Source organism: Hetaerina americana, unplaced genomic scaffold (assembly GCF_022747635.1).
Source record: "Hetaerina americana unplaced genomic scaffold, ioHetAmer1.1.p SCAF_16, whole genome shotgun sequence".
NCBI lineage: Eukaryota > Metazoa > Arthropoda > Insecta > Odonata > Calopterygidae > Hetaerina > Hetaerina americana.
Window position 1 is genome coordinate 392,857 of NW_027286719.1, and position 20,288 is coordinate 413,144.

The following is a 20,288-nucleotide window of genomic DNA, read 5'->3' on the forward strand; positions in this document are numbered from 1 at the left end:
AAGGGAAACTGACTTTAGAATCAATCAATTAAGGAAATAATTTTTTTCTTGCATAACTTGAGTCCCTGCTACTAGGGCACGCATTCTGCATGGACAAAAGTTGAAGACTTTTCAAATGTCATTCATTGCCAATCACTCTGGCTGGTGACCTAACACCTCCTGCCACAAGCCGGTATTGTGGCTTTCTGGGTAAGATGGAGATGGATTCAAGCAACATTTTACTGTTTTAAGTAGAGCATAACTAATAGCTCAATTAATATGTGTAAAAAGCCAACTTACTATGCATAAATATAGATTCTGGAGCCAATATTTTGTGTTTCCATTCTCGTTCTGGTTCTTGTCTTGAGGACCAGTAAAGGGAAAAACTCAAACTAAATAAATCGTAGCCCAAGATAACTGTGGAAGATGCCGCGACAGTAGGATGGAGTCATCCACTAAATGTGGATTACAGTGCAACAATTTCAGACTAAAAATCATTGGCCTTGACAGGGATCCAAAAAAATGGCAATTGATTCTTACGCTCTGAAATTGTTGAATCGTAAATCAAACATCATTACTTTCATCAATTACTAGGGATTGCTTATGAAAAATATTAGAATATTAGTTTTTGTAAAAATTCTTTTCATTCTCTATTTACCGAGTACAAAAATTTTATACTGAATAAATAAACGTATGCTGATCAGGCATAAGGAGGGAAAATACTGAGTAAGTTCTGAAATATATGGTTTTTTACTCTGAATAAAGTTAGTCAAAAAATGTTATTCCTTGCAATGAATTAAAAAATTATTTATATCACATTTTAGACTGCTGGTTTTTTTCACTTGTAAAAAAGTAATACTCACTGTCTACCTATTATTTCAATTTTTACATGAAATCTTCAAACTTTATCTGACTGTTTGCTTCCCTTTCCATTGAAGAAAACTGGAAATGCTCTCATTTTAAGACTTAAGGATATAATTTGTTGATTTCACAATAGATAATATCATGTCATTGAGCATTAGCTCTCTATGTCACATACAGCATGCCAAATTGGCACTTGCACTCTTCCATTATTTGAAATTTTTAAAACCTGATGGTTAATTTTTCATGGTGACCTTTAAACTTATTCTCCCTCAATTGGCTGGCATTTTCAGACCAAATATCCAAATGTCCCTACCATCAGGTTTTTCATGCTGAATATGTCCTTAAGGATGCCCCCTAACTCTCTCCAAAGCTTCTTCCCCCATGTCATCTGTGCATTTCCCTACTAGGGTCCCAGGTGAGTTCAGAAGACTGAAATTCACAACCCTCCACCATCTATCTGCTCCACTTTACCAACCCCCACCCTCCCTTCTTTCCTTAAATACAGGGACCACATTTCCCACCTGAGTAAGCTATAATGGAATGAGGCACATCATGCAACTGTTCAGTAAAACAAAGCAAAATTAAGTTAATTTCCACTAATAGGTTTGTACTATATCTTTTTATTCATTCTCAAAGAGAGGAGATGTTCTTATTACTCTTATGTAATGTAGCAGTTTCATAATATTGATGGGGGTATTTTAACCAGGAATTATAAAATATAAAATCAGCCTGGCTTTAGTAAAAGTAATTGAATTGTCAGTGAACCTGAACAAAATTGAAGTTAGCCTGCAGAAAAACACTTTGCACTGCCCCATTGTCTGGACAGTGTGGAAAACACCTAATTGGTGGAATAACTATTACAAATGAATGTGATGTTGAATGCTCTAATGAAGTCTGTTGGTTTGTCCCTCCCATGTACTAAATGTATTAAGATTACTTCATGATCCTCTTTCAAGGAGGAAAAAGACATGGTATTTTGACTTTAGGGCTGCAAAAGCACTGCACTTCTGGTTTGATCTCAGGTTTTTTGATGATTTTTACCAAACAGTATTGAAAAATGGTGGTTAACTTGAGTATAACTTATCCACTCAAAAACCAAATAATCAGGGAATAACTTTTACCAAAAGTAATGGAAAACCATGTTATTTGAATATGTGGCAATATTTGCTAATCCCTATTTTCAATGCTAGAAATTTGTATTCATTACCTGTAGATGAGGAATTGCTCCCTGGTATTTCAGGAACTTTTATAGTACTATAATGTTTACATATTAAGTTAATCTCTATATTTGATCTATTTACTTTCTCGGCCACTATCCTACGTAAAACTTTCTTTTACAAGTACAAAAAATGTAAAATGTAGGAGTAGTAAGGCTTGACAAAATTGTTCTGTACAAGCTCTAACATTTTTTGAGACCTCATATTTGAGTGTGAATATCAAAATGGCATCCAATTTATCTATCTATTCAGATTGCCAACTATGGTAGCTTCACAAAATAATAATTCAGGTTTTTTATGCTTTTCAGAAGGAAAAATTTAAGCTACTCTTACGTGCTCAGTAAAATAGAAATGCACAAAATCTACCCACTTCTTGAGCTCTGGTTATGAATCAATGGCCTGCCTTTACCAACTTAGTTCACAAAATTCAGGCAGTTCATGCTTTACAAGCAGGTAGTATGTGTGGTTTTCCCCCTCTCTTTTGTTCCTGCTCTCATTAAGATGGTTGAAGTTTATCAGTCTTTCTTGGAATTTAGCATAATTCCGTCTCAACACTGAAAGAAAAATCAATTTGTTGAACAAGCTACATTCTAATGCTTACGTATCATTGACAATTATGGTGCTACTCCTTGTTTTCTTTATGTGTTCCATGTTTGTTCAAATAGGGATATGAGTCCTTTCAATTTTCAATTGGGGCAATAAAATGGAAGCCCATGCATACATGATTATTTTCCTTGTGTCGTTTTTAAAAAGTTGTAGTCAGTCCTGTGAGTTTATTAATGCTAAATGAAATTAATAAATTATGTCATTATAGTTTTTTTCTGTTGTACCAAACCATTTAGACGTTTCATGACTCACATTTGTAACATAAACTTGCAAAATATTATTCTAGGAAAATTGGTCAGATAAAAATTTTTGTTTGATCTTAGCACGTATTTCCCAGGAATTCTTTTCTAGAAGTGGTTACTGCATTTCACCATAAAAATAATGAATAGCTTAAATACACAAGAGTTAATGAATAACTGATTGTAGCACTTTTCCTCTTGATAAAATTTTTATTTAAAGACTGGGTTGCAATTTATTACATCAAAACCCGGTCATAAAATAAAATTTTCTGAAGTGGAAAAGTGCTACGATCAGTTATTCATTATGTTCGACTTCCTCCACACCATGCCTGAAGATACTCAATTTGTAACACAAAAGCAATCACAAGATTCTATTTTTTTATAATTTCTTATGACTTAAATAAATGAATTATTCTATAATGTAAGCCAAATTTCTTTGTTCAATTCCCTCTGGTGGTGTTGTAATTAATATTTTCCTGGAGATATTTTTTGTTTCAGATTTTGTATTGATAACTTGTAAGTGATAATGAAAAGAAATCCAATCACTGAACAGTAATTCCATTCAGTAACTTCTTGGATTTATTTATCATATCATTGCTACTGATTATTAACTCCTTAAGTAGCCACACTTACTATTGCGTATTAAGGGTTACATGTATATGGAGTTAAATTTGTCATCAAAGATTGTTCCCAGAATCATTTCCACAAATAATGGTAGCGATGTGTTCAATATGTGACCCTGATGACATCTTTCCTTTTAGTAATGATATTTCTTAAGAATTTGGTTAATTTGAGCAAAAAAATAGGGAATGCTGTAGTAAATGATAGGTAGTATATACCATTCCAATCATGAAGGTGAGAGTGAATGTTATTTTTTTTTGCCTATCACAAGTAATTATGGTAATCAATGACTCCAGTTACTAATGCTCTGGTACTAAAATATTCAGTGCAAAATTGGGGTGTGCCTGATTTTGTCATGTTTAATGTAACATTTGTATCAAAATATTGTTCTCATCAGTTATGGTGTTAAGGTATTATTATACATATAATATCAGCAAGATCAGCTGTGTTTTGAGCCATCCTTGATGAGTTAAATATTCCCTGAAGAATATCTAATTACTTCTTGTGATGTGATTATCTAATTTTACTGATTACACAAATGTTTACCGTGAAACAATTTTGGTGAAAACTGAGGATGCTGGTGATTTACAGGATGGGCATAGCGAGGGTATATGAAGGAGAGTGAGATGGGAGAGGGAGGGATTTGGGATGATCAGAAGGGGTAGGTGTCAACGGGAAGGAGAAGGGTGTACCCCCTAGTGGGCAAGGTTCAGATCAATATTTGTAGTGGTGCCAAGAAACCAGATACATGCCAATTCAAAGAGTTTGAGTTTTAGCATTGTGTCTGATTGGGGAAGGGGGGCAATAATGAATACATTTGTTGAATGAAACATTATGGAGAGAGGCATGTTTAGGCACTGGTGGAGAGCTTAATTGGGGTTAAGGTTTGCATAAGGTGCTGTGGTTGTTGATGCGGATGTTGAGGGTGTAATGTACTGCCCACCGTCGAAGGAGGGACAGAGTTTGCAGTTAGGTTGATAGGCTATATTATTGGATGTGCATGAGGGAGTACTGTGGGATGGGAGAGCATTGCTAAGTTGAGAAAGAAGGCAAGTAGTGGTGGATATATGCACAGTAAGTTTGCTATTATATTTTGGTTTGTCAGAATGGGGAAGAGGTCTTTGAGAATGTCTCAGAAACTGAATCCCTGGGATTTATGTTGTGTAAATGGAGAGGTGTTCAATGTAGTGCCTTGGGAAGGTTTGGGTGAGTGAAAGTGTCAAAGTATTTTTTTATTGAGAAGGGTGTCTGGGTGACTGCGGCAGAGGAGAGCGGTATTTACGAGGGTCATCCGGAAAGTAGTACCCGTTCGTGAAATAAAAAGACAAAAGTAAATATTAACAAACATAAAAAATTTTATTTGAAAGAGGATACTTTAAACTACTTCTCAACATAATCTCCAAGCAAATTAAGGCATTTGTCATAACGTGTGACAAGTTTCTGTATTCCTGCTGCATAGTCCTTCGCCGCCAGCTCATTGAGATACGCGAGGGACCCATCTTGCACAAATTTTTGCATAATGCAGATGGTGTTTAACAATTTCATGAACAATTGTTCGAGAAACATTGGGAAAATGCTCACAGATGTCATCAATTGTGACGCGCCGATCGTTCCTCACGAATTCGTCAACTGAGCTCACCAGTTGGTCTGTAATGACAGACGGTCTCCCCGAACGCTCATCGTCGTGTGTGTTCCCCCTCCCCATGTTGAAGTTGCGACACCACCGCCGAACAGACGACTCGTCCATTACATTGTCTCCATACACCTCCTTTAATTGGCGATGAATATCACATGGGCGAACGTTTCTTGCATTGAGGAATTTAATCACTGCCCTCACTTCACAACTGGCGGCGTTCTCAATTTTTTTAAACATTGTAAACAATCACAGAAACAACACAGGCAATGCTAGCGTCACGCAACTTGGCTCAGAGAAGGCAGACAAGCCACTGAAGCTATCTGACCTCGTCCAGCGGCTACTCGCGTCGTCAGCACTTCATGCGGCACGAACGGGTACTACTTTCCGGATGACCCTCGTAGATTGTGAAGGAATTTGTCCAGGGAGTTTGAGTTATTACAGATATGGTGACCACGGGTGGAGAGTGAGTATGGAAGAGTGTTTAGTGAGCGATAGGTGGCAATTGGTGTAGTGGAGGCATTGGTGTTTTTTAGTGGGTTTAATGTGGACAGAGTTGTGGAAATTTTGATTAGTGAGAGAAATGTGAACATCGAGGAAAGTGATTTCTGAGGTAGAGTATGTTGAGGTGAAGGAGAGAGAAGATAAGGCATTGAGAGAGGAAATGAATTTTTCAAGGGATTCCATACTACGCGACCAGAGAAGGATATTCATGTCATCAATACATATATCTGGGCCATAGAAGAGGTCGCAGGGGGCAACTGGAAAGGAAGCTGTTTTCAAGGAGGCCACGGTGGAGGTTTGAATATGAGGGGCAGATTCTACTGCCCATCGCACAGGCCTGCGATGGGCAGTAGAATCTCACCTGAAGGTAATGTTTATTGCGGAGTTGTGGGTTGTAGAGATGGGAGACCTTCAGATTGAGGGATTGAGTTGTAGAGGGATGCGATGTCTACTGTGGTGTTGATGATTTGAGCATCTGGAGGGAGAGAGATTGAGTGGAGAAGGAAATTGAGGATATTGCGGGTATCTTTAACATGGGATGGTAGAGAGTAGACCAGCAGTTGGAAGTAATGGTAGCCATAAGGGTAAATTCTCTCTGTTGATGAATTATAGTTAGAAACAGTTGGTTGGCCTGGGATGTCGAGTTTATGTATTTGGGAAAGGATGAAGAACTGAGGAGTACATGGATGAGGCCGGATGATGGTGAAGATATTTGTGGAAGAGAGGATCTCAGAGCGGCCCTAGATTCGCCAAATTAGAAGTTTCAGGGATTTTTTATTTGCGAGACCAAGAAAGAGGTTTGCATAGGTAGGGCTGAACCTGCTGCTCTCTGCAAAATCCTTTATCTGCAAGTAGAATTCATTATTAAAGGAGGAATATTAAAGGAATTATGGGTAAGGATGAAGTCAGAAAGGCTAAGGAGAAATTTAGTGCTGGGTATATGTGGCTTAGTGTGTTGGGAGGGGTAGTATTGGAGAGCGGAGAGACATTCTGAGAGGGGAATTGAGGTATGAAGGGATGTGGTATCAATGGTGGCCAAGGTAATATAGGAATCTGGAGGGAAGGATGGAGGAAGGTTGATTTTAGCCTGTCCAGGAAATGGTATGAGTATTTAATGAATGATGGTGGGGAATGGACTATTGGCTGAAGGTAGTGGTCTACAAATACATAGATTCTTTCTGTTGGGGAGTTAGGGGAGGATAAAATCAGGCAACCAGAATTGTCAGGTTTATATATATATATATATATATATATATATATATAAATATATATATATATATATATATATATATATATATATATATATATATATATATATATATATATATATATATATATATATATATATATATATATATATATATATCCATATACATATATATATATATATATATATATATATATATATATATCCATATACATATATATATATATATATCCATATATATATCCATATATATATATATATATACACACACACACACACACATGCATGCATACACACACATTCACATTTTTATTGTGGTATAGTCCTAGTGAGTGATAACAAGTTTTGTACTTCTCTTCATTATTAATTTTTTCTCATTGCTCTTCCAGAATTTAGTACTTGTTGCACTAAGTGCCACATAATAGTCTTTATTTAGGCATATTAGAATGTCCAGAGTACTTGACATTTAACTACGTCTTCATTGGTTTAATTTGGTTTGATGATTTAACAGCTTATTTGATAAGTGGCATTATGTTTATGGTTATGATCATTTCAGATAACCATAATTCAAAGGGATAAATATCTTTGTCCTTTGTTTGCAAAATAGTTAAAAATGTTTTACATCTGCCATTTTAAAAGGTTTATGATAATATATTCACTCACTCATGTGATTCTAGTGAACATTTTCTTTCTATTTTTCATTTTATACTCAATGAAAATCCCTCATTTGATTGATTTTTGGCCTCCGTTTGAAATCCATATTTTGTTTTCTTGATATTACTCCTTAACCTTTCAGAAAATAAATGAATGTTTCTTGCAATGGCACTAGTAAAAATTATGTATGATGATCATTCAATCAATTTATAGTTAGCGCTATATGAATAAAGTTAGAGTGTTCTTGCTTGAAGAAAATTGTTTTTTTTTTCAATCATAATGTTCTCTTGGGTGGCAATTGAATTATTTTCAAAATTGTTGGTTCGCAACCAGTATTTCTAATGAAACTAGTGAATATTTCAATGCGTCTGATACCTTCATTCTTTTTGCAGCAATTAATGCACGCGATAGCTATGGTTCACAAGATGCAGAGATTAGCTCTTAATAATTCTAGTAGCATGGAAGTAGACGAATCTCACAAATGTACAACTATTCAGGAAGAGGCTGAGGGGGAAGAGGAAGGTATTCTTACTGCAAAGCAGTCGAGTGTTGTCATTCCTTTTGTGTCCTTAGGGCGTCCTCCCATAGAAGCTGCTCTGTACCTTGAATGTTGTTCAGACTTGTCATATTTCATTGATGTGCATAAGAGCATAAAATAGAAGTGATTTCAGAGCTTCTTATCCTGGAATGAATTATCATTCTAGTGTTTCAAAGTACAGAATGAGCTGAAGGAAAATAGCAGCTACCAGTGTGATCGCTTCTCTATTCATTAAATGGAACCAGAAGACAATGCATGAGAATGCTGACATGCATGTTTGTTTTGGTGCAATTGCAGCATTTATTTTACATTGGACATCATGGTGTTTTTAGAGTAATTTCCATCACATGGGTTAACTGAAGAGGAGTTAATTTTCATTCTAGTTGTTAAGAAAACCACGTTAATAGGCAAATGCTTGTGCTTTCCAAATGGGTGTGTAGATACAATAGACCAGTTATGTTGCCAATGTAGCTGCTTGCAAATGGAGCAGTTTTGCTCATCTCATTGTGTATTTTCATATTTTTTATTATTGATTTGTTAACATGTTTGTCCTTGCACCAACATTTTTTCCTCCAAATATGTTATTCACGTGTCAGTCATTTATCTAATGCTGCATTTCCCAATTTCTTATCTTTTTTAACCTAATTGAGTATCATATTTCATTGTATTTTCTCCTGAAGCTAATGGACCTGAATATCACTGCACTATCTGTTTCCCCTGCAGCTATAGAACATCCTCTGTAGCTATGCTCATTAATTCTTTGTGACAACCATTAGCACACCAATTATGTGGCTTAAGAGGCTAAATTCATCTCTTAATGTTAAAAATCACATTATTATATGAATTTATAATATTTTTCAGTGTCCACTTATTTATAATGAATATGAACTCCATCGATTAGTCTGGGTTTGTTATTTTGTGATGGACTCATTTTAAATTGGCAAAACCTACATAAACAAGTTGCATTTAATACCAGGCTTTGATACGAAAATAAGTGTTTTGAATGATAAGGTGAAATTTGTACTTTTTGTAATATGTTTTGTGCCTTTTTAACTGGACTTTCTTCACACAGCTTCTATGACATCTCTTTATGCATTCACTCTCAGCTATTCATCATGGCAGCATTGCTAATGGCACTTTTTTGCTAGCTTTGAGTTTTATTAAGTCTTTTCGTCCCTCGTCACAGAGGAATTCTAGCTCCTTGGGAGACATTTCAAATTCCTACACCACTAGTATATTTTTCCTTGCAGCCCAAATTGATATTGCACTCTCAAATCAGTTGTACTATTAGATAAAATTTTAGGTAACACTAAATTTTTGCAAAAAAATAATCAGATAAAATGAAAAATGTTGAATTTTTTAAAGGAAGTTATTTGTAAAGGGAGATTATTGTCATTAATTCATTATTCACTGGTAATCCTCGTTAAGATTTTCTAAGGGGCAAGCCATTTGATTATCAAGGCATCAGCTGCTGTTTTTGATAATGGAACACTTAGTTGTGATACCCATTGTTATAACTTTAATATTTTATAATGATCTACCATTGTCATTGATGCCTTGTTTCCATTACAGCTTCTTCCAATAGTGAGACAATACAGTTTAGCCACTAAGTACTGCCATTAGAAGGTTTACATCCTTTATTTCTTAAGGTTGCACTCTTTATGTACGCTATAGCATCTTTCCAAAAAAGCTCACCATGTTTGTTTTGTTAACTTTTATTGTGAAAAAAATAATATGTAGTAAATGAAAAGGGAAATTAATTGGGAAATTTTTCTGTGCAAGAGTTAAAAAAATTATTATTTATTTTTATTCTATAAATAATGGTAACTTTGTTTAAATAGTGATCATAAAAAATATTTTAACAACAGATTTTAAAATCTAGCTATTCAGAAGCATAAATTTATTTTGCATAATATTTAATTCATTTAGTTCTAAGAGATGGTTGCTTATACAAAATATTGCCTCAGATACTGCCCCTGATTTATCAGAAATTGATCATTATAGCATCATAAAATAATAACAATATCACAGATAATAGTTTATAGTATTGAATTTCTATCATTCAAAGATTGAATTTCATGGCAATTCAATGTGGTGACTTTTCCCACTACTACTGGTAGTTTGCCTTTCAATTAAAAAAAATAAACTTTTGTGCATTGGTTTGACCAAATGCCAAAATTACCAATGCATGTGGTGGACGTTCGTTTTTAGGTTTAATCAAAATTGGCTGAATAATGCAATGGAGGCATTAAAGGAAGGGGATGTGAATGACAATGGAAAAATATCACCCCCTGACAACTTTCAAAACACTCACATGACAGCGAGGCAGCATTTCTTTACAAGGAAGTGTTAAAAGCATGGAAAAACACTTTAAATGTGTTTTGAATTGGATGGGGCTCAGATTTTAGTCCATTCTTTTTGAGAATCTCAAGGAAAACTAGAGAAAGTTGGATTTAGTTTCATGGTTTAGGTTGGGTTCAGAGTTTTTAATTCTGGAAGCATAACACAGAGTTTTAGAGAAAATGGGAAATATGTGGCTGTAAATTTGGATTGTAATGTAACCCAGTATTATTTTGATTACCATAGAGATGTCTCTGGAATAAAGTACTTCTGAAATGAATTTAAATCATGGCAAAACAATTTTTTTGGGCTGTCAAAACAAAAAATCTAAAGTCATTGTGAAAAGTAAGATGGGAGTGAAAGTAATTAGACTTCTCTAGGAAATATTTTTTGAACTTGTATTATTCAAAATATGAATTGAAAGAATATATATTTTAAAAATAAAGAAATAAGATCTCATAGTCATTTTTGGAAAAAGTAGAATGTCCAAAGTCACCACAAACAATAAGGGTAGCTGTAAATATTAAATATACATGTAATATGTATTTTTTATAGATTCTGTGATTCTACAACAAAATTGAATTTGTGAAATAAATAGAGAAAGACATCACTGAAAGAATGTGTAGCTACATTGACAAAGTCTTTCTTCATGGTGGCCCCTATGATGGGAAACTCAAGGAAACATCTGGAAAAACTCAGTTTCTTAAAGAAATTCAGCAATTAATGGGGAAGTGGTGAAAAATTCAGGATCGGACAAAATGCCTAATCAGATTCCAAACACTTACAAGAGATATTAGGATAAATGATGTCAAGTTTTTCAGGAATATGCAAGGAAAAGAAATTTTTAAATGAGTGGTTACCCTGATTTCATAGTAATTTTTCATACTAACTCTATGCTTCTGCCACCAAACTTCTTTTTTTGATCATTTTGACATAAATTTTTTAACTAATATTAAAATTCAGTTTTTCTTATGTTCAGTTTAGTTTTTTGGGAATACCCATAAATCAAATGAAAATGCAATGAAATATATTAAAATATATGCTAAATTTACCTCATTCTGCTTTATTTATAATGGAATACTACAAATCCCTCTGCACAAATTAAGAAAATGTTTTTTATAAAAGTTTGTGTTGCATATAAGAAATTAAATAATTTCTCATTTTAGGTAATTAAATGAAACATTGATCATTTAAATATTAAACTTATAAATTTAAAACAATTTGACACATCGTTCATTGCTACTTTCATTATGGAGTATCAAGAATTATAAGGATAAGGAATTTGTTTTATGAATACAAAATATAAGAAATACAATTATATGAAAATTTAGGAAATGGGCTTAAATATTACAGATGACTATGATATGGCTCTTAACTTATTTTACACAAATTAATTAGGGCATATAAACATTATGAAAAATCAATTCAGATGAGTTATTAATTATAGCTTATTCAAAAGAAGAAACAGATCGATATTAGTGTCATTAGCTAGCTGAATCATTTTATCTTAGGGTAAACTTACCCAATATTTAGTGTGATACTAGTGTATTAAAACAAGATTTTGTTTTCTTGGAGCTCTTTTCAGAATTTGAATAAATATTTTATGATTTAAGGTGGACAATCGATACCTCTTTTAATTTATATGAAATATTAGGTCAATATCTGTATACATCTGCCAGTATACAAAGATGATATGCATTTACCAGAATAGCAACATAATATATGTATGATATCTAGGCCAAGATAGTATGAGTAGAACCTCAAGAACCCATCTTAAATACTTTCAACAGTCATATTAGAAATCTTGAAATATGGATTCCAGACAGGTGTGCTAACTCTAGATTTGACCTAATGAAAGGAAAGTTATGTATTGAAAGGAATTTTAATTTTTAAATTCATTGCATTGGCCGAAAAAATTGCTGATATTTGTTACAAACACAGCAAGAGTGGTGTTATGAATATAAAATTGGATTATGTTTTCCGCAAATTGGTTTGAAGACAGTCAAATGGTGAGGTTATTATTTCAGCATTTTGTAGTCATCAGCTAATAAAAAAAAATTCCTTGAAAATTGATTTCATGTCATTTTTTAATAGCAACAATAGAAATGGGGCTATAGAATGAGCTATAAATAGTTAAAACATTTCCAACATTGCCTCCTATAAAAAATGTTTTTGTCTAAAGTTACATAGGATCATTGCAGGGCACCCTTTTATTTATGTTAATACCTCAGAATCAAACATTACAGTTTCAGATTTAACTTTGTAGAATTCCTTCATTATTAGAGTAAAAAGAAACTTAACACTTCCACAATAAAGATTTAATATTTCACTACCATGGTTTCGATGGTACACAGCATGGAAACCATGGTCGTGAAATATTAAATCTTTATTGTGGAAGTGTTAAGTTTCTTTTACCCTCATAACCTGGAATTAATGTAACTACCACTGTGACTAGCACAAACTCAAGCCCAGGATGAATTACCCCTCCGTAGAAACTCACCTGTGTTCAGCACCAGTACTAAATGTTACACATGCTAGGTATAACTGTTGTAAGTAGCTTGCAGTTGAAACAAGGTATTAGTAAACCCATTGTTCAATTTCATTAGCATGGCCAGAGCTGAGCTGAAGCACCTTTCCCTGTTCTATGTGACACTCCTTATATAATCTCATGGCATCAGTAGAAGGAATGATTCACATGCCAACATCACATTAGAGTAGCTTAGTAGATGAAGACTCTTTCTAAATTCATGACTAATAAAAGGGCCCTTATTCTATTTAAAATATTAAAATTCTCATGGCCCCAATCCTGAGTGATGCTGTAAATATTCCTAATTTATAACTTTCTCAAATAAAACACTCAATTATTTAAATTATTTACGTTATGAAAACCTATTTAAAAGTTTATGCATAAAAGTACCTGATTTAAATAGTTCATCTTAACTATTTACCAACATTTTATTCAATTTAAAATTCTGTTAAGGTATTCAAAACATAAAAGGTTTAATTTGTTCGCTGAACATCAAGAAAAATTCTATTATAAGTTTGCCATTTAACTGTTTATTCCATTAATATTCCAGCAAGCATACCATGCAGCAACAGTGATACGGCAAATGCAACGGATGGCCCTGAGCAGCTCTAGAAGCCCTCTTCCCACTCGGAGCCATATTGTTGAGGGTGGCCCTCAACAAAGTGCTGCTCTCAATGGGTCTCCACAAAATAATTAGCTCTGCAATCAGTGATATTATGAATGAACATTGCTTAAATTGTTATCGTGAGTAATCCTATGTACAGTGTCTCTAACTTTCAAGGCCTTACACTTTACTTTGTCTGATTAAACAAATGAAGGACTGTGAATTTATGAACTCTGTGGACACTGCTTGAGATTTAATATTATAGATGTATATGCTTTCTGTTTGACTCCAACTATTTGATCTGCTTATAAAGAATGATTTCATTTTAAGTGATAGATAATACTCCAAGCCTTTATGATTGGTAAAAATATATACTAAAATTCATTACATACAACACAGACTCTAGATTTGGAAAAAACATTTTAAATCACTAGAATCTCATTTCATTGTAAATAACTGTGCCGTTTTAATGGTGAAATGGATTCTAACATATCTCTTGGAACCTTATGTACCTATAGTATAAAATGTATAATACTCTTTTCGTGCTGCCATAAACCTATCATATCAGGCCTCCATTCTGTTGAAGGCTTTCCATGTGATTTGTTTATTTCACATGATTGTCCTAGCTAATGTACTGTAGGGAAAATTTGCCATTTTAAAATCTTCTGAGTGTTGCTAATGAAATTTATTGTTCTCTTCATTTTTGCCTTCCATCTGAAATATGATGAAATTAATACAGAATCATTCTTAAGGTTTGTGGGAACAAAGTGGAGGTAGGATCTGATTTTTTCTGTAAGTGGAGTGGTGCTAAAAGAATTTCACAGGTAATTTGACAATTTCTAATCAGCACACATGTAGATTACCAGCTGGTAATGTATCTTTATAAAAATACTCATTTAGAGGTCCTTGTACATTCATGGGAAAGATTTTTAATAACCTCCACTTTAAATGTGATCAAATATTCTATTTTAATACATGTTTTAATCATGGGTGTTTTCAAAGTTGATTTTTTCCTTCAAGGCAAGAGCAAGATATGAATATTTTCTGCAACTTCAATAATGCTATAAATGAAATTATTTTATTTTAAACTGATCGTGTAAAATTTTATTTGTTTTCTCATATAATTGCAGCACCAAAAAAAAAATGACATTCCATTTTTTAGAGTTTACTTGAGATAGAATCAGTTACAAGAATATTATTTTTATTTTGGAATTTTTGCTTTTTCAAAAATATATTTTGTCATTTGCAACTGAATTATTACTAATATAGTCATGCACATGAATTATTACTTCATTATACTCACTGAATACATACATGATACTAAGGTGGTCCTGACTGAGTGCCAATTTATGAAGTTTTTATGTTTTCACTGTGGTGAATGAAAGTGCCAATATAAATCAGCTTTATGGGGTCTTATTAAATTATTGGTAAAAGTTAGGGCAGAAAGGACATTGTTCCATTACTTTCATCTTCCTATAAATAGAGAAAGACACCAGAATGCTAATATGTAAAGTGTGGCTATATATAAAAGAGAGGGTAACTCTTTTTCCAATTTCCTAATATGCCTTTTGGTGTCAACTAAAAGTGAATACAAAATTTTTACTTCCATAGAGATTAATACAGCTTTGCACTTTCTTTGAATATAAACTGTATAAAATAAAAAATGTGTAAAGAATGAGTGAGTCCATCCACGTTATGTGTATGATGATGGTGTATTTGCTGTAAATTATAGGATTATCAAATGATTGTTTGTTTTATACCAAAAAATTATCATATTGATGTAGGGGTCTGACACTCCTAGATTATGTGCCTATAATAGTTTGCAATAATTTTATTTTCTGTCTCTTGACTTTTATTCAAGATGAAATTATTTTTTAAAAGTTATTCTTTCTTATTCATACAATGACACAACACGATCTCTTATGATCAATGTTCATCCAAAATTCCACTGTTTATCTCACATAATTTCTCTCATTTGTGTGTAGTATTTGTGACCTTGTTGTAGTTTATCATACCAACATTTTAACCATCATCATCAAAAAACTGGGTACCTATATAAAGCGATTCGAGTAATTTCCTTAACTTTCCTATGCATTGTTTGTATGCTGTGAACAGCCATCTCATGTACAGATTGATTAATTATTGCTAATAATGCCAAACTGTTTCCCTTCGGGAAAACAATAAAGCAAACATTACATACTAAATGGTGAAATGATTTTAACTGCTCTCTCAGAGTTTTAAGATACTGTTACACATGAATATTTACACAACAAAGTTAAAGTTGAAAATAACATTGCCTTAGTATGTTGGTAATGTGTAAACCAAAAAATGGTGTTTAAGGATTAATAATCATTGGGCTTTAAACTTCAGAGAGTTTTAAAATGTAAAACTGAGAATTTTAAGTACCTATAATAGGTACCTATAATCTAATGCTAAATTTGTGTTAGAGATGTTATAAAAACATTGTACAATTCTTCACATTGGTATTAAAATATTTTAATAAGTAAGAATGAGAATTAATCAAAATATGGAGATTATTGTAGCCTTTGTGACTCTATAAAACAAATATCCTTTGAAATTTGTCCACCATATCTTTTGAGGGGCCATTTAGCTAGTTATTTGTCTTGCAAAACAATATGATAAGGGTATTTTGTGTGTGGAATTTTTCCAACATTGTTTACTATCAAAGCTTTAATAGAATGTAAAGGATAAATCACACCAAGAATATCTCATAAATATTCTGTTCTCTTGGGTGAATTTATTAAATGGGTTTTCATTTGTGAATCTTAACACTTTTATTGCCAGTATAATAATTATCACAACTGCCCTTTCATTGAAAAGCTCTTATTTTTTCTGATGGTTCATATTGTTTCTGATTAATCTACGAATTTTATGCATCAAGGTATGCTTTTTTAAGTCAGCTTCTGTTCCAGCATAATATTACTTTACATCCGCTTTGAAAGTATTGACATAGGTATCATTAAAATGCAGGCAGAAATTTCAAATATCTCTTAACTGTAGTGTTGAAAGCAAGGGATATTTAGTTGGGGAATGGAAGTGCATCAAACATTGATGTGCAATTATAAAAGTGTATAGTTTTGGTTGAAGCAATTGGTGTGTAATGATTCTTGCTGAAACTGTATGGCATGTTTCAATTATGAATCTCTTGGGAGAGCCTTACATGATGATGAAATATGGTTCAAGTGAGGAACAAGTTGCTAAAAGAAAGTAATTAAAATAAAATACTATTCACATACTGAAGCACTAGTAATGTAACAGTTTTCCATTTTTATTTAAAAGATTAAAAACAGAGTGATCACTTTTATTCCGCATATATCATAAGTGGTGGTTGGATATGTTTGCAGCTCTTCCCAACATCCATTGCTCAATTTACTCTTAATTTTTATTTTATAAAGATTTAATATTAATGTTAACATTCAAAAACCAAGTTTGGTGTAGGCATTGTGTTCAGTAGTTTCATTGTTGAGTCTATGCTCTCTCACAGAAATGCTACGATGAACATTTAAGCTCTGAGTGAGGCAGTAGTGAGAAAATTTATTTTGGAAAGAAAATATGCTGATTTTGTTATGGTCTTATTTCTATAAATTCCCATTGTTAATTTTCTTGCTTCATCCATCAGTCCATCTTTGGGTGACTTTTTTTAATAAAGAAACGCAATCTGTGACATGATTTTTGCTGTGGCATGGGTGAAATTTAGTTCCATGCTATTAATAATCCTTGGGAGATATTCAATGATTTCATGCCATAATAAGTGCCTGGGTTTTGACTTAACAACTTCCCTGAGAGCTGATCCACAAGCTTTATTTCTATCTCTATGCACTTTTTCCAGCTCTAACACAATTAATCATCACATTAATTCATACGCTTCTTTTCAAAATTAATTAAATGTACTGAAAATTAATATGACATATTTTGTTTGAGTTCAGCTCATGCCAGCATATTCTACATTTTACATTGGAAGAAGCTGGGAGGCATTGTGCATCATTTTCTTTCATTAAGTTTTTCTCATACACGCTAAAAGTTTTTGTGGTATTTCATCAGTTATACTTTCAGGTATCAGTTCACCAGAATTCATAGTGGCAATTACTTATTACTCAAAGTGTCTTTCTTTCCTTTGGTTTTCCAATGCCAAATTTTGAAAGTTGAGTTCAGGATTTGGAAACCTCTGAGGGAGGAATGAAGGAAACATCTAGATAAATGTAGCACATGGTGTTTGAGAAACTTAAGGTTAAAAATCTAATAATATTTTATAATTTATGAGGCAGTGATATTCAAATCTACCTGTTTCTTTGTGCCTGAATGGCATCTTCTTCAGTCAATGCCTCTTTGTAACTAGCAAGGAACGCAGTGTCCTCCCATGGTTAAAAATTTTCTGGAAACCTGGTCTTCTTCCAGCAGATATCAAGGAGTGATTATCATTTTTCATTATTTGGATGCTGGCATCAAGGCATAAGGTCTTAGATCTTCTGCTCGAGGAATTAATTTATCAAATTGAATGTGAATATTGCCCAATCGCTCTTCAAATATTTCCATTCTTAATTAGAAACTTATTCAAGGGCTGTTGCTTCCATTCCATTGTATGTATCATTCTCCATTTGACCCATCCTATCCTAAGAAATATGATGCAACATAGGTGAGGTTCTTCACCAAATAGTAAAGCTAGCAGCGATTTTGGTTGAGTTCATGTTAATGTCGTGTCTATTTGCCAAACCTGTCACCTGGTGCTATTAGCTGTTGTATTGATGACATGAATAATCACTTCGTCATTGGTTGGTTAATTGGTCATTGGATCTTGTAGAAACCATTGTTGAGAATTGGAATTTGATGAAATGAAGATGATGTAGTCATAGAATATGACTCAGATTGGAAACAGCAGCTTTGTTAGTATTGTGGACTGAGAGGAGGATGTGTGTCCCTTAAAAAAAACCTTAACTTTTATCTGTGGTACTTAAAATATTCAATGCTCATTGCATCAATCATTAAGGGCAGCATTCTAATGCCAACATCATGTTGCAAAAGCATTTCCCTTATTCATTTCTATCATTCTCTTCTTCTTATTGCTAAATTTATTGTGAGGATTTATTTCTTGAATAGGATTATATTTTTCTATTGAAGGTTTATCTTATGTTTCAATAAAAATATTTTTTCATGTATGTTTACCACTTATTCATTGATTATTTATGAACATTGAATTAAGTGCACTGAATGCATAAGCTTCTTTTGCTGCTCACTTCAGTGTCATTGTGTTTTAAGGTTAATCTTTAGCCTTATTTGGAAAAATATTGTTAAAAATGTCTTCCAATGTTATCATGCTAAGCAAACAATATTGTTCCATTTGAATTAATAGAAATATTTTGGTGGGATTAAATTTTATGGAGTGATAAAAATTCTCTTCTAACTGTAAAATGTGCTGGTTTTAGTGTGGTGCATATTGTAGTTGAGTGCAAAATGATTTTCCTTAATTTGTAAATGACTTCCTCAAGCAATACAGGTTGTAAAAATGTGCACAAGTTGCTGCATGTAGTGATCATAAATGCTTGAGAGGTATTCACTCTATGTATACGCAGTGGTGTCTGTTAGCTTCACTAAATGTTTTCCTGCTCATGTCTATTTTCCATATCCAAGTTCCAAGATAATGTGTATGTATATATGCAAACCTTATGTCTATTTTTTGTAAATAAGAATTCTTGTTGCCCTAATCTCTTCTTGTAATTTTCATCTGGATATCCAAGATGCTATAATGTAAAACACTGGGGAATGGTTATTGAAGAATAGTGAAGTCAAAAATGCTCAATCACACTCATTTGCCTCAGGCATAACTTTGTTGAACATTTTTCAAAGGATATTTGTAATAAATTGCAATAAACTCAATACTCAGTGACACTCTTCTCCCATCTCCCTTCCACATCCCCCTGCACCATTCTCACTCCTCTTCAAGTGCCTTAGTCGGCCAAGACCACCAAACCCACCCCCTCCTCTCATGTGCACCACTCCCCATGAACATATGCCCCGCTCCGTGTCAATTCATGGTTCCCCATTTCCCTCACTGGTGCTATGTTGCTTGTGGCCTCTCCCATTTCCCCTCCCACTCTCCTGCAATCATGGTACTCAAATTGAATCAAAAGTCATTTGTGAGTGGAAGGCTGCCCAACAATTTGCTGGCTTCCAGGTTGTACTCTTTATCACAGGTCCCCTTCATTGTGGCCTTTTTTTGGACTTTAACTGCCTGATAATCTCCTGATAAGGGATAGCACTGAGTAAGAGTACCATTTAAAAATGTTAAAATTTGTGCTGTTTATTGTATTATGTTGCAAATACCTTGATGTATTTGCATATAGACTGGATGAGATGTACAATTTCTCACTGTCTTTATTATTTAAATTTATGGAAATTCAATTAAATGCCCTTACTGAAATGTTTATATATGAATCATATGTTGAAATGAAGAGAGAGTACAATGCATTCATTAAATGTTGATAAAATTAATGAATTTATTAAAGCAAAATTTAAAAATCTTATTATTTCCCCACTAGTTTGTTTCTGTGTGCTTCTCTTTTGATTTGCCACTTCAAATTGACCTGCTAGTTTATTACATACAATAACAATCAAACATATTGGAAAACGTTAGTATGGGTCAACTAGGAATGTTTTCGGAAAGTGACTTCCAAATTTGAAAAATCAGAGGTATGACAACATGAGAATTACCCACATCTGCCTTCATAAACTATTACAGT

At 33.3% G+C, this 20,288-nt stretch overlaps 1 protein-coding gene across 4 annotated transcripts in view; it reads left to right on the plus strand.

The window, feature by feature from the left end:
• Positions 1 to 19,253, plus strand: part of CaMKI (Calcium/calmodulin-dependent protein kinase I) — a 212,586-nt gene extending 193,333 nt beyond the window's left edge. For 2 of the 4 annotated variants that reach the window (XM_071584000.1, XM_071584002.1), the window contains 2 exons: positions 7,917 to 8,046; positions 13,480 to 19,253. In XM_071584000.1, the coding sequence (XP_071440101.1) occupies positions 7,917 to 8,046; positions 13,480 to 13,541 (192 nt within the window). In that variant the 3' untranslated portion in view covers positions 13,542 to 19,253. The remainder of the gene's footprint in view (positions 1 to 7,916; positions 8,047 to 13,479) is intronic. The other 2 variants (XM_071584001.1, XM_071584003.1) reach the window with 1 other exon arrangement.
• Positions 19,254 to 20,288: the final 1,035 nt, after the last annotated feature.